This window comes from Lolium perenne, chromosome 1 (genome assembly GCF_019359855.2).
Source record: "Lolium perenne isolate Kyuss_39 chromosome 1, Kyuss_2.0, whole genome shotgun sequence".
In the NCBI taxonomy this organism is placed as follows: Eukaryota; Viridiplantae; Streptophyta; class Magnoliopsida; order Poales; family Poaceae; genus Lolium; species Lolium perenne.
In genome coordinates this window covers 239295310-239309715 of record NC_067244.2, presented here as the reverse complement: position 1 = coordinate 239309715, position 14406 = coordinate 239295310, and the positions used below count along the sequence as shown (strand labels likewise).

The 14406-nt window shown below is 43.3% G+C and overlaps 1 protein-coding gene across 1 annotated transcript; it reads right to left on the bottom strand.

The window, feature by feature from the left end:
* Window positions 1-1699: 1699 nt before the first annotated feature.
* LOC127337210 (uncharacterized) lies at window positions 1700-2602 on the bottom strand. The gene has a single exon (XM_051364173.1). It carries the CDS (start codon window positions 2600-2602, stop codon window positions 1700-1702), a length of 903 nt encoding a protein of 300 aa, XP_051220133.1.
* Window positions 2603-14406: the final 11804 nt, after the last annotated feature.

Sequence of the window (14406 nt, the reverse complement as noted above, 5' to 3'; positions counted from 1 at the left end):
GGTGATAGGAAGAGAGGAACCATTGCCGACGGTAATGCGAGTAGAAGTGGTGACGGGGCGGGAGGTATGAAGAGTACCGGGGTGGGCAGCCATATGAGCAGAGGCGCCCGTGTCCATGTGCCAGTCGCCACCGCCAGCGTAGGCGGTCGGAGTCGGAGCGGCGTGCAGCGCGGCGAGGAGGGCCGGATCCCAAGGCGCAGGCGGCATCGGGGGCAGCGGTGGCAGCCCGCCTGGCTGCGACGGCTGTCCTACCCACCCGTAGGGCGGCATGTACGGCTGCGGCGCGGCGAAGTACGCCTGGTGGGAGGGTGGCCGCGGGCCAAGGACGCCGGGGGCAGGCGCGGGGGACCGGCATGGTGTAGGCATGCACGACGCCGGTCCAGGGGTTCTGCCCGGCGTACCAAGGAGCCGGCTGGAAGACCTGCTGCGGACGGGCAGCGCCGCCCGTGGGCGGTTGCTGCGCCTGAGGCTGCTGCTGCTGCTGGCGGCCGCCGCGACGACTCCCCACGGCGGCGATTGTTGTTGTTGGCGGGTGGGGCCGGCTGCGGTGGAGGCGGCACCGGCTGGTAGGCCGGCGGGTGAGGAAAGCCGGGCGGCGGAGGGCGAGCAGCGGGGGGCGCAGGGCCGGCGCGGGTGCCGGTGACGAGGGCGGTGTGCGTCGCACGGGACCGTACCATCCGCAGCCGACGCTCCTCAAGCTTGAGGTACGCCACGACCTTGGGAAAGGTGGGGTCCGGGAGCAGGGTGAGGTTGGAGGCGGCGTTGCCGTAGTCCTCGTGCAGGCCGGCGGTGAAGGTGGTGATGAGGAGCTCGTCGCCGATGGGCTCGCCGAGATCGCGAAGCTCGTCCGCAATCTTCTTGAGGCGCATGCGATAGTCGTCGATGGAGGAGTCGAGCTGGTGGCACCCGTAGAACTCGCCATGGAGGAGGACCTTGCGCTGGAGCTTGTTGTCGGTGAAGAGACCGTTGAGCTTGAGCCAGACGGCGCGGGCGTCGTCCTCGTCGGCCACCACCGTGTGGAAGAGGTCGGTGGAGATGGTGAGGTAGAACCAGCGAATGATGGTGGCGTCGATGATCATCCACTCCTCGTCGTTGACCATGAGCTTGGAGTCCACGGAGCCGTCGACATGGCTGTGAAGGAGGAACTCGCGAAAACGAGAGAGAAGTACCGCTTCCAAGGAGAGTAGGACGCGGAGGTCTGGCTGAGGGTTACCGGGACGCGATCGGCGATGTTGAGGTCGCGGATGAGAGCCATGTCCGGGCCGGCAAAGGGGTTGCTGCCGGAGGAGAGGGAGGAGCCCGGGGACTGCATGGCGGCGTCAGGGGAGAGGGGCGCGCGGTGGGGCGGGTAGGCAGCGGCGGCGGCGGCTCGGAGAAGAGAGCGGCGGCGGCGGCGGCTTGAGGAGGAAGCGGCGGCGGCGGCGCAGGGGGAGCGCGGCGGCGGCGGCGGCTAGGTTAGGATGCGTGGATGGAATCTGATACCATGTAGAAGGCTAGGGTTTTAGGTGCAAGCGGAATACATTGATCGGTGCACCTTGGCACATATATATAGTACATGATGCGGGCCTCTACCTCAACTATACAAGAAAACTAGGAGGTGGGCCGGATACACAACGCACACATATACAATATATTCAACAGGAGCAGGGTAGGAGTATTACGGGTTCGTTTAATTACTACTTTGACCACGTGACGGAAACTATGCTTTCGCGGCCTCGAGATCGTTCTTGCCATCTTCGTGATCGTCATGGCTGTCGCTGTCGTCGTGGCTTCCCTTCAGCAGCGGGAAGTACCGCGGCTCCTCGTGATACACCTTGTTGAGCTGGAGATAGAGCACGACGACGAACAGAACGATGCCGGTCAAGTACCAGCTGAACTGCAGGTTGACGAGCGACTTTGCGCGGGCGAGCGCATCGTCGGTGCGGCACCGGACATTGGACAACAGCGCGTCCTTCTCCAAGTTGAGGAAGCAGCCCTTGAAGACGAGGTCCGGCGTCCAGAGCATGACGCCCATGACGATGAGCCAGACGCCCTGGAACACGATGCTCGCCGACCGCACCAGGCTCACGGCGAAGTTCCGAGGGCATGGGAACCACAGCAGAGTGGCGGCGAGCGTGACGGCGATGACAGGCTGCAGCAGCCAGTGGAACTGCCCCTCCACGCCCACGTGGTCCGATGAGTGGAGGTGGAAGAGGAGCAGCTCCTGCGTGAGCGCCGCCGCGGCGACCAACTGCGAGACGGCGTCCCGCATGGGCGCCCCAGCCCTGTCCATGTGGATGGTGACCGCGGCGAAGACGAGCAGCGCGAGGGCGATGGACGCGTGCTCCAGGTTGTGGAGGTGGACGGAGGGGATGCTGCCCTCGTCGTCGAACGGGTGGTGCTTCCGGGGGCTGACGAAGAGCTCCATCAGGATGGACGTGGCCGCGCCGACGATGATGAGTATGAGCTCGAGGTGGCGGACGACCCGCGCCGGGAACCAGACCGGCGCGACGTACGAGCTGGGACGCAGCGCGAACAGGCGGATGTGGTTGAACAGCTGCCACAGGCCGATGACGAGGAAGCCGGCGCCCGACGCAACGTGGCCGACGAGGGATGAGTGCATGGCTGCCGGCCTGCCGCCGCTAGAATGTGGGGGTGGAGGGAAATGCTGGGTGTTTCAAGTTTGAATGGTTTGATGCTTGATGGGAATTAGGGGGAGGTGTTTAACAAGATCAGCAAATTGTCTTCGCGCTCGACCGTCTCTCATAGTCGGGCCTGATTGTTCTATAGGTGTGGCTGCGAATTTACCGGAGAACACAATGCGCAAGTCAAGTAATTTTGTTCCATATGGTTGCATCTATGAGTCCGTGCCAAACACATGTTAAAAGAAGAGTCCGGGTAAAATACGTTTGACACGGAAAGGCATCTTCGTAGTTTTGATTCATGGTCCGTGTTCACGATATGGAGTATCTTTTGATTTTGTACAAGAGTATGTGCTGAACTTGGATTATTCCAAATTAAGGAACTACACATGGACGTGTTTTTTTTTTTTTTTTGCTTAGAATCTCAGGGCTTTATTAACCTTCATCAACAGCACTTACAATGTCTGCCTGAAGGCTGGCAACAATAAAACTAGGGGGATGATCCATCCAAGCATCCGTCGACTCCAAAGTGCAAGCGTGCTTGGCACAGAGGTGAGCGACAGTATTGGACGATCTTATTACATGACGAATAACAAACGAAACAAAAGAACTAGAGTGCCCTTCGATATCCTGTAGAATCGGCGCAACAACTGCGCGAGAACCAGCGCGCGAGTTCCAGAGATTCACAATCTCTAAGCAATCAACTTCAATAATCACTCGCGGAAAACCCCTGAGCTTGGCGAAGAAAACCCCCTCCCGAAGGGCCATAGCCTCAGCAATCAGCAGATTTGTAATCCCTGGGAGTGGCTTACTCCAAGCTGCCACGAAGCCGGATGGGTTACGAACAATGCCCCCCCGCTCCACTCTTCCTATCTTCCACAGATACTCCTGCATCCGTATTTATTTTCACCCAGGTGTCATCCGGTGGTCGCCACCCATAACCTGGTAGTATAAGAGCCTGGTGCCTCGGAATCTCTAGCAAAGCCAAATCATCCCTCATCCTCTTCATCGACTGAACAGGATTGAAACCAGCCCGATCATGTGTGATATTATTCCTGGACGTCCATATCGCCCACATGATAGTAATCGCCTTTGCTCTATCCTCCTCTGGAACAATCGGATCAATCAGAACATCCTTTGTCCAAGTAACAGGATGCAAGTCTGCAATTTTGACATCGAGTAAAACTCTCGCCTCGCTCCAGAACCTCATCGCATGTGTACATCTTAATAAAGCATGTCTCATATCTTCGTCTGCAGCTAAGCAAACATGGACGTGGAAGGGCAAGCACATCTGTAGGGAACTCAAATTGGTACTGTATATACAAAAACGTGAATGAGTATACAAAAACAATCGAACATAAACTATATACTAATTAGACTACAAATAGTGAAACATGTGAAGCCTTTTCAAAAAACAACTTTTGTAAAATGATCTCTTCAATTGTGAATGTATTTGTTACGTTTGAAGAACAATCCAACCTTTTCGGTCCATTAAAAAAAATTATGGATAAGATAACCGCAACAGATGCCAACAAAAAAAAAATCCCCATGAATAACAAAGCTCCACCAATGAACCTCAAAGTCAACGACTATATTCACCACACTGTTAAAAAATTGGCCAAATCAGCGATTAATAGGTTGATTTATCGCTTCTTGGGACCTGGCGGTGTCGAATAACTCTAATTGGTTGTGTTAATCACTTAGCCCTACTAATCATCCTGACAACTCGATTACTAGGTATGTCCTGATTAACTACTACACTTCGGTAAAAAAAAGGTTACAAAATTTCCTATGCAAGCCACACATCGAGCCGCTACCCCATCCAAATCAAGTAGGTTTGCAAAGCTTCGTCTCGATTCTCGCCTCCATGAGCTCGATTCCCACTGTCGCCGACCAGTTCCTCGCTGTTTCCGGCAAGACCTCGGATAAAGGAGCTCGACCGCCTTAACGAGCTCGTCCAGGATCTCGAGGCCGCCTTCACTAGGGTTGGTGGTGGAAGGGCAAGAGTGGCGTACCTTGAAATGGTGGTGGGAGAAGAGAAACTTCATAGATAAGAGGAGGAGAAACAAAAGGAAAAAACGTGGTGGCGGCTGGTGGCTCGTCAATCGTTGTGACCTTGAAAATTAGGCCAGTGAGAGGAGAAGCGTACATATTTTGACTTTTGATGCGATTTTGGGATCTACAAAAGTAGGACTGGGTATATATATAGAAGTATATATATTATTTTTTTCTTATATAAACATGTTTTAAGTTTTAACTGTTTAGGTTGCATCAATTAATAGACGATCAATTATTAGACGACCAATTAAATCATTTAATCATCATAATTCTGATTAATCGCTACTCCAAGCAAATCGAACAGTTAACGATAACCGATTTCCTTATCATTGATTCATCATATCTCAAGTTTCTTCCATGTTTCCCATGGGGAGTAAGCCCTGAAATTAGACTAACCTCATAAGGTTTGACAGCCACAAGTGATGCACAAGTGATGCCCAGCTTAAATTCTAAACCCTAAAATACATGAGCGCACTTTCTCTGGGGATGCATCTCTCAACAGAGATATGTTGCCAAAACAATTGTCCATACATGAACTAACAAGGAAGAAAATAGAAATGATGAAAAGCCGAGATATGTGAATCAATGGTCCAGTGGAGTATATACCGGACACATCGGTGCAATGATGGAGCCAGAGGGAGCCAGGAGAGCTCATGCCATGCTCTCTCCGTTCTGATTTAATTTACATTTTAGAAAAAATAAAGTAAACTGGTGTTGCATTTATTAATACTAATTAGATATTTGAACAACCAATTCAAGTTACATTAAAAAATCAATAAAAAGAGTAAAACCACTTCATTTTCAATGTTGTTGTTAATTAAAATCTAGAATATAGATTATTTTAGAACAAATTCTAGAGTTAGAATGTAGATTACTTTAGAACGAAAAGAGTACGACATAGTCCACATATACCATCAGCAACACATAAACCTAACATAGAATGTACCTAAACTACACATGAGAAATTGACTTGTGGTATTTTCCAGTCTCCCAACACCTTGCGGATAGTGAAGGCCATTTTTTTGATAAAAGGCACTTTATTATTTAAAGAATTTTAAGTATTACACCCGGTAATGAAGATGCACACAACCGCATGGAACCAAAAGTATACAAAAAAGAGAAGGGTAAACATGGACAACACAAGTCTTCATTCTAGAAACTGCATCCGTGCCTATGGTGACAAGAGGATGAATCCGAAGATTAAGTTGTCACCCATGTTGAATAAAAATATATATCGCCGCGTCCTTTGACCGCGTAGACAGCTCCATAAACAGGTCGCGATTCTCCACACACTGTAGAGACGACCATGAACGGAGTGTAGCTATGCACCGGTAGAAAACCTGCATGAGAGATTTTTTACAATTAAAAACCTTGTCGATAACTATAGCGGCCAAATTACGGCAAACACTCACACTCTAATAATTAATTTAAATCTATGATCCACAACATGTATCCAGTTACCGAAAAATATTTGCAACGCTAGTTTCCATGGTGAAGTCCATGGAAATCAGTGGAGATCAAAGGGGTGGAATACTCACTCAATGTTCGTCTTATTTTTCTAGGAAAAAGGTTTTTAAAGTTCCACACCAACTTGAGAAATTTCTAGTTTTGTACATATTTTTTGTTAATGGAAAAAACATGAAAGCCATGTGTATTTTCCTTCGTTAATTGTATGTCATACAATTTACATAATCGGCATATTGATAATTATTAGAGAAAATATATGTTTATTATCATATTAATACACCGTAATAATCTAGAAACTCAAACATTTACCTAGTGTTTATCATAAGTACACTATCCTCAATGGAGAGACATACAAAAATCCTCATGAAGCAACCAAATATGGGTATGTAATCTAAGGACCCATATTTTTATTAGGAGACCACAACTCACATATTTTCAAAATCTACCTAACCAAGAAAATTGGATTATCTTAAAAAAAAAAGATATCACAACCTATAGATCCTCATAGGGAGCTAGGGCTATTGAGAACTCGATGTAAACATCCGGTATAGAATATCTACCGACATTTCGCAATGCACAGCATCACAGCTCCACATCTCAAGGAACATGGCAACTATATCCCGGCACTGGGCTGACACAAGGACTGACGTCATCAAATTGGTCTGATGATTTGTTCCTATTGTACTCGGTAGGAAGTGTTTAACTAATATTAAGCATTGGTGCATAACCAACCACTAATGCTTTAGAATAAGAATTAATACCATCCTATGTGACAGGAAAAAAGTATCAAATTTTTTTAAGCATCTCCCAAGTTCTTACATTGTGCATAAATTTTAGAGTATAGTAAATAATACTACCTCTGTCTGTAAATATACGTATAAGATTTGTCTAAATCTGAATGTATCTAGACACTACCCGATTTAAACAAAAACTTCAGATATTTATTTATAGACGGAGGAATTAGATATTTTTCCAATTCTAGAGTTTGTACGTTCACTTGACACCAATCCGACCGGTTTCTGTAATTATAAATAGGGGTGTCAATCCATCGATCCATGAGAAACAAAAGCCACATGAACCCATGACTGATTTTTATAGTTGAGTCCAAATGCATTGTCCTATTTAACAACAACACTCTCTCCTACAAAATCCACAATAATATAGGGTAGATAGATTAATGCACATCTACCTGGTTTTGTGTATAATATACTAAAAGAAAACTAAACTTTGATGTATTAGATATGAAAAACTTATTTAAGCCATCCATAGATAGTAGAATTACTCGAGCCCATATAATGCTCACATATTGCTTTTGCATTGAAATATATCTTTCTCACATAGTGTATCACAACAATTTATTTTGAGATCGGCACTCAGTTTATCTAATGTATTATATACATACATAAAATGTGTCCGCTAGGTCTGAGTTATTGAAATTTTGAGGTGCATATGTGAAAGAAAATAAATGATTATGTGTAATTCTACTTGTTATTAGTTCTTTAGGTGAGTCTAAATGTCATAAAAATCTAAACTATTTGTAGTGCAAATCGGTTATAGTAATTAAGTGTCATGGATATGACCACGGCAGGTACTACGGGGCGCAGCACTTCATTGATGTGAGGCAAGGAAAACTTAGCCATCTGCAGATCGAAGTGCACAAGACACAGTGATTGCTGTGAAATACGCCATTTTTTCATGTTTAAACCCTTGGCTAAGTCAACAAATTAACTAAGTTTACCTCTTAATTTCTTATTAATGACTATTTAATGCAAAGATGTGCAATCTCTTCTATCTTTGAATGGTTTGCAGAAAATCATGTCATAATGACAAATGGACCTGTGATACGTCCAATTTGCATCACTATTTTATATCATAATTTGCTGTTATTCATTGATATATTTCATATTGGGACACATTACTTATGTTATTTCATCTATTTTGCATGTTTCATCGTTATTGGAGGATCGAACACCGAAGCCAGGATTCTGCTGGAAAAAGCACCGTCAGAACGCAATATTTCGGAAGATCAACTCTGGAAGGAAATTATACCAAAAATCCTATTTTTCAAGATGACGAAGGAAGCCAGAAGGAGGAGCCAGGAGCAGCCAGGGTGGGCCCACACCCTAGGGCGGCGCGGCCCAGGCCCTGGCCGCGCCGGCCTGTGGTGTGGAGGGCCCACGACCCCTTTCGCCTCCTTTTCTTCGCCAAACCCTTCGTCCCGAAGACCTAAGCCACAGAGGGTACCTCGCGAAGAGTTACAGCCGCCTCTGCGGGGCGGAGAACACCAGAGAGAAAAGAGCTCTCCGGCGGGCAGGAATCCACCGGGGAAATTCCCTCCGGGAGGGGGAAATCGACGCCATCGTCACCGTCATCGAGCTGGACATCATCGCCATCACCATCATCATCATCTCCACCATCATCACCGCCGTCATCACCGCTGGACACCGTCACCGCCGTAGCAATTTGGGTTTGATCTTGATTGTTTGATAGGGGAAACTCTCCCGGTATCGATTCCTACTTGTTGTTGATGCTATTGAGTGAAACCATTGAACCAAGTTTATGTTCAGATTGTTATTCATCATCATATCACCTCTGATCATGTTCCGTATGATGTCTCGTGAGTAGTTCGTTTAGTTCTTGAGGACATGGGTGAAGTCTAAATGTTAGTAGTGAATTATGGTTGAGTAATATTCAATGGTGTGATATTTAAGTTGTGGTGTTATTCTTCTAGTGGTGTCATGTGAACGTCGACTACATGACACTTCACCATTTATGGGCCTAGGGGAATGCATCTTGTATTCGTTTGCCAATTGCGGGGTTGCCGGAGTGACAAACCTAAACCCCCGTTGGTATATCGATGCAGGAGGGATCGCGAGGATCTCGTAGTTTAAGGCTGTGGTTAGATTTATTTCTTAATTACTTTCTTGTAGTTGCGGATGCTTGCAAGGGGTATAATCACAAGTATGTATTAGTCCTAGGAAGGGCGGTACATTAGCATAGGTTCACCCACACAACACTTATCACAACAATGAAGATTATTTAGCCGTATGTAGCGAAAGCACTAGACTAAAATCCCGTGTGTCCTCAAGAACGTTTGGTCATTATAAGTAAACAAACCGGCTTGTCCTTTGTGCTAAAAAGGATTGGGCCACTCGCTGCAATTATTACTCTCGCACTTTACATACTCGTACATTATTCAACTGTTACATCAAACCCCCCTGATTACTTGTCTCTGTGAGCATTTACAGTGAATCCTTCATCGAAACTGCTTGTCAACACCTTCTGCTCCTCGTTGGGATCGACATTCTTACTTATCGAAGATACTACGATACACCCCCTATACTTGTGGGTCATCAAGACTATTTTCTGGCGCCGTTGCCGGGGAGTGAAGCGCTATTGGTAAGTGGAATTGGTAAGGAAAACCTTTACTGTTGTGCTGATTTTATTTCTGCCTGCTGCTATAAGTCATTATGGAGAGATCTTCTCTTCAATTTCTATTTGGGAAATCTACTACTACTGCAACGGTAGTGGATGAAGCGCCAGGTGAGGAAGTAATACCATATAAAATACCTATGAAAATTGTTGAACGTGTTATGGATAACCGCTATGAAGGGGATGGAACTGTCCATCCCGGTGATCATTTACTGTTTTTGCATGAATTATGCGGGTTATTCAAATGTGCAGGTATTGCTATGGATGAAGTGAGGAAGAAACTATTCTCTTTATCGCTGTCTGGTAAAGCGGCGCATTGGTATAAATTATTGGATAATGGGGATTCTCTTGAATGGAATGATATTGTGCCCCGGTTTTATTCTAAGTTCTATCCTCCAAGTGAAATTCATAAGGATCGGAATCGCATATATAATTTTTGGCCTCATGATGGAGAGAGTATTGCCCAAGCTTGGGGGAGACTGAAGTCTTTAATGCTCAAATGCCCCATTCATGAGCTTCCTGGTAATGTTATTATTGATAATTTCTATGCAAGACTTTCTTTTCAAGACAAGACCTTGCTGGATACTTCTTGTTCTGGATCATTTACACGCAACAAAGAAGAGTTTAAAAGGGACCTTCTTGATCGAATCCAAGAAAATACTGAAGGATGGGAGAACGACAAAGATCGAGAATCAGGTATAATTTATGATTATAAATGCATTGAAGCTTTTATGGATACTGATAAATTTCGTAATATGAGTGCTACATATGGTCTTGATTCTCAAGTTGCTGTAAATCTTTTTAAAGCTTTTGCCTCTCATTATGAATTGCCAAAGAAGAACTTTGATAAGTATCATGAACCATATAAAGATAAAATTGATTCATCTATTAATAAATGTGTTGTAGTTGAAACTGCTGATCATGTTATTCCTGAGGTTTATATTGAAAAAACTCCTTTCCCTGCTAAAATGAAGGAGTACTCTGTTATAAATAGTGCGGTTCATAAAAGTGAAAAGAAACCTGTAGAACCTGAAGAACAAATAAAAGTTGAACCTGCTGTTGCAATAGTTAAAGATCTTGTGACTGAAAATGTGGAGGATGGTCATATTATTTTCTGTGAAGATGCTTCACATATTGTTTCACATCCTAATAAACCCAAACAAGCTAGTGTTCCTATGCTATCTGTTAGAATTGGTGATCATTGCTATTATGGATTATGTGATATTGGTGCAAGTGTTAGTGCTATTCCGTATGAGCTTTACACGGAGATTATGCACGAAATTGATTCTTGCGAACTTGAAGATATTGATGTGGTTATTCAGCTGGCTAATAGAGAAACTATTTCTCCAATTGGTATTGTTCGAGATGTGGAAGTTTTATGCGGTAAGATTAAATATCCTGCTGACTTTTTGGTACTTGGTTCTGCTGCTAGTGATTATTGTCCTATTATCTTTGGTAGACCTTTTCTAAATACTTGTGGAGCTATTATAGATTGCAAGAAAGAGAAAATTTTGACTAAATTTGCTGGTGAATCTTATGAGTTTAACTTCTCTAAATTTACTAAAACTCCTTATAAAGCTGATTTGCCTAGTAATGATATTAAAATGGAGCAATGTGCATCTATTGTTCTTGTTCCTAATAATCCTTTGCAGCAACATTTGGAGGATAGCGAGAGCGAAATTTTTAGGAAAGAAAGAGATGAGCTTGAGGAAATTTTTCTTCGCCAACCTATTCTCAAGCATGATTTACCGGTGGAAGATTTGGGTACAACACCGCCACCTAAGGAAGATCCTGTTTTTGATTTAAAGCCTTTACCTGATAATCTTAAATATGCTCATATTGATGATAAGAAAATATATCCTGTTATTATTAGTTCTAAGCTTTCAGAGATTGAGGAAGAAAGGTTATTGGAAATATTGAAGAAGCATCGAGGCGCTATTTGCTACACTCTTGATGATTTGAAGGGGATTTCTCCTTCTATTTGCCAACATGCTATTAATATGGAAGATGATGCAAAGCCTGTTGTTGAACCTCAGCGTCGTCTAATTCCGAAGATGAAGGAAGTGGTAAGGAATGAGGTATTACGACTTCTTGAAGCTGGTATTATATATCCTATTGCTGATAGTAGATGGGTTAGTCCTGTGCACTGTGTTCCCAAGAAAGGAGGTATGACTGTTGTGCCTAATGATAATGATGAGCTCATTCCTCAAAGAGTAGTTGTAGGGTATAGAATGTGCATTGATTTTCGAAAAGTTAATAAAGTTACTAAAAAAGATCATTACCCTTTACCATTTATTGATCAAATGCTAGAAAGATTGTCTAAAAATACTCATTTTTGCTTTCTTGATGGTTATTCTGGGTTTTCACAAATTGTCATTAAAGCTAAAGATCAAGAGAAAACCACCTTTACTTGTCCTTATGGAACTTATGCTTATAGACGCATGCCTTTTGGTTTATGTAATGCTCCTGCTACTTTTCAAAGATGCATGTCTGCTATTTTTCATGGTTTTTGTGAAAGTATTGTAGAGGTATTCATGGATGATTTTTCCGTCTATGGGAATTCTTTTGATAGCTGCTTGCGAAACCTTGATAAAGTTTTGCAGAGATGTGAAGAAACTAACCTTGTTCTTAATTGGGAGAAATGCCACTTTATGGTTAATGAAGGAATTGTATTGGGACATAAAATTTCTGAGAGAGGTATTGAAGTTGATAGAGCTAAAGTTGAAGCAATTGAGAAGATGCCCTATCCGAGGGATGTTAAAGGTATTCGTAGTGTTCTTGGTCATGCTGGGTTTTGTAGGAGATTTATTAAAGATTTCTCCAAGATTTCAAAGCCTCTTACTAATCTTCTTCAAAAAGATGTACCATTTGTTTTTGATGACGATTGTAAGGAAGCTTTTGAAACTCTTAAGAAAGCCTTAACAACTGCTCCTATAGTTGAACCCCCTGATTGGAATTTACCCTTTGAAATTATGTGTGATGCTAGTGATTTTCTTTGTAGGCGCTGTTCTTGGACAGTGAGTAGATAAAAAACTGAATGTTATTCATTATGCTAGTAAAACTCTTGATGCTGCTCAAAGAAATTATGCTACAACTGAAAAGGAATTATTAGCTGTAGTCTTTGCTTGTGATAAATTTAGATCTTATATTGTTGATTCAAAAGTTACTATTCATACTGATCATGCTGCAATTAGATACCTAATGACAAAGAAAGATGCTAAGCCAAGGCTTATTAGATGGGTACTTCTTTTGCAAGAATTTGATTTACATATTGTAGATAGGAAAGGTGCTGATAATCCTGTTGCTGATAATTTGTCTAGATTGGAAAATATTGCTTATGATCCTGTTCCTGTTAATGATAGTTTTCCAAATGAACAATTGGCTGTAATAAAGGTGAGCTCGCGAGACAGTCCTTGGTATGCTGATTATGCTAACTTTATTGTTTCCAAGTACTTGCCTCCAACCTTTTCAGTTCAGCAAAGGAGGAAATTCTTTTATGATTTGAGGCATTATTTCTGGGATGACCCACACTTATATAAAGAAGGAGTGGATGGTATTATGCGAAGATGTGTCCCTGAATATGAACAACAGGAGATATTGAGTAAATGTCATGGTAGTGCTTATGGAGGACATCACGCTGGAGAAAGAACCGCGCAAAAGGTTTTACAATCAGGTTTTTATTGGCCAACTCTCTTCAAAGATGCGAGAAAGTTTATTTTATCTTGTGATGAATGCCAAAGGGTTGGTAATATCTCCAGACGCAATGAAATGCCTATGAATTATACTCTTGTTATTGAACCGTTTGATTGTTGGGGATTTGACTTCGTGGGACCTTTTCCGTCTTCGGAAGGTAACACTCATATACTTGTTGCTGTTGATTATGTTACTAAATGGGTGGAAGCTATACCTACAAAAAGTGCTGATGGTGAGACCTCTTTAAGAATGCTCTTAGATATTATTTTTCCTAGATTTGGAGTACCTAGATATATTATGACTGATGGAGGTTCTCATTTTATTCATGGAGGTTTTAGAAAAACTCTTGCTAAGTATGGTATTAATCATAGAATTGCTTCTGCTTATCATCCTCAAACTAGTGGTCAAGTAGAATTATCAAATAGAGAGATTAAATCTATTTTGGGAAAGACCGTTAATAAAACTAGAAAGAATTGGGCTAGTAAATTGAAGGATGCACTTTGGGCTTATAGAACTGCTTATAAAAATCCCATGGGAATGTCACCTTATAAAATGGTTTATGGGAAAGCTTGTCATTTACCTTTAGAACTAGAGCACAAAGCTTATTGGGCTGTTAGAGAATTAAATAAAGATCCTAAACTTGCCGGTGATAAGAGGTTGTTGCAATTGAGTTCCCTAGATGAATGGAGAAGTGAAGCTTATGAAAATGCTAAACTCTTTAAAGAGAAAGTTAAAAAATGGCATGATAGGAGGATTATCAAAAGAGAATTTAATATTGGGGATAAAGTCCTATTGTATCGGTCTCGTCTCAGATTCTTTGCAGTGGAAATTACTCTCGAAATGGGAAGGACCATATGTTGTCGAGGAGGTGTATCGTTCAGAGCAATCAAAATTAGCTCTCTCCAAGGCAATGCTACGCAAGTGGTGAATGGACAAAGACTCAAGCATTATATCTCAGGTGATTCCTATAATGTTGATGTTGATATTATTCAAGTGGAGACACCGGAAGATTTCATCAAAGGGCAAATTGACAGTCCGCCAGAACTCGACTTTGAATAGGTAACAGTACTGGTAATGAAAAGTACGCAATTTACCTTCCGAACTATATTTTTGCTGTTTTTGGAAAATATGAGAA

Coding starts and splice junctions, on each gene's coding strand:
- LOC127337210 (XM_051364173.1), bottom strand. CDS start 2,602: ATGCACTCATCCCTCGTCGGCCACGTTGCGTCGGGCGCCGGCTTCCTC.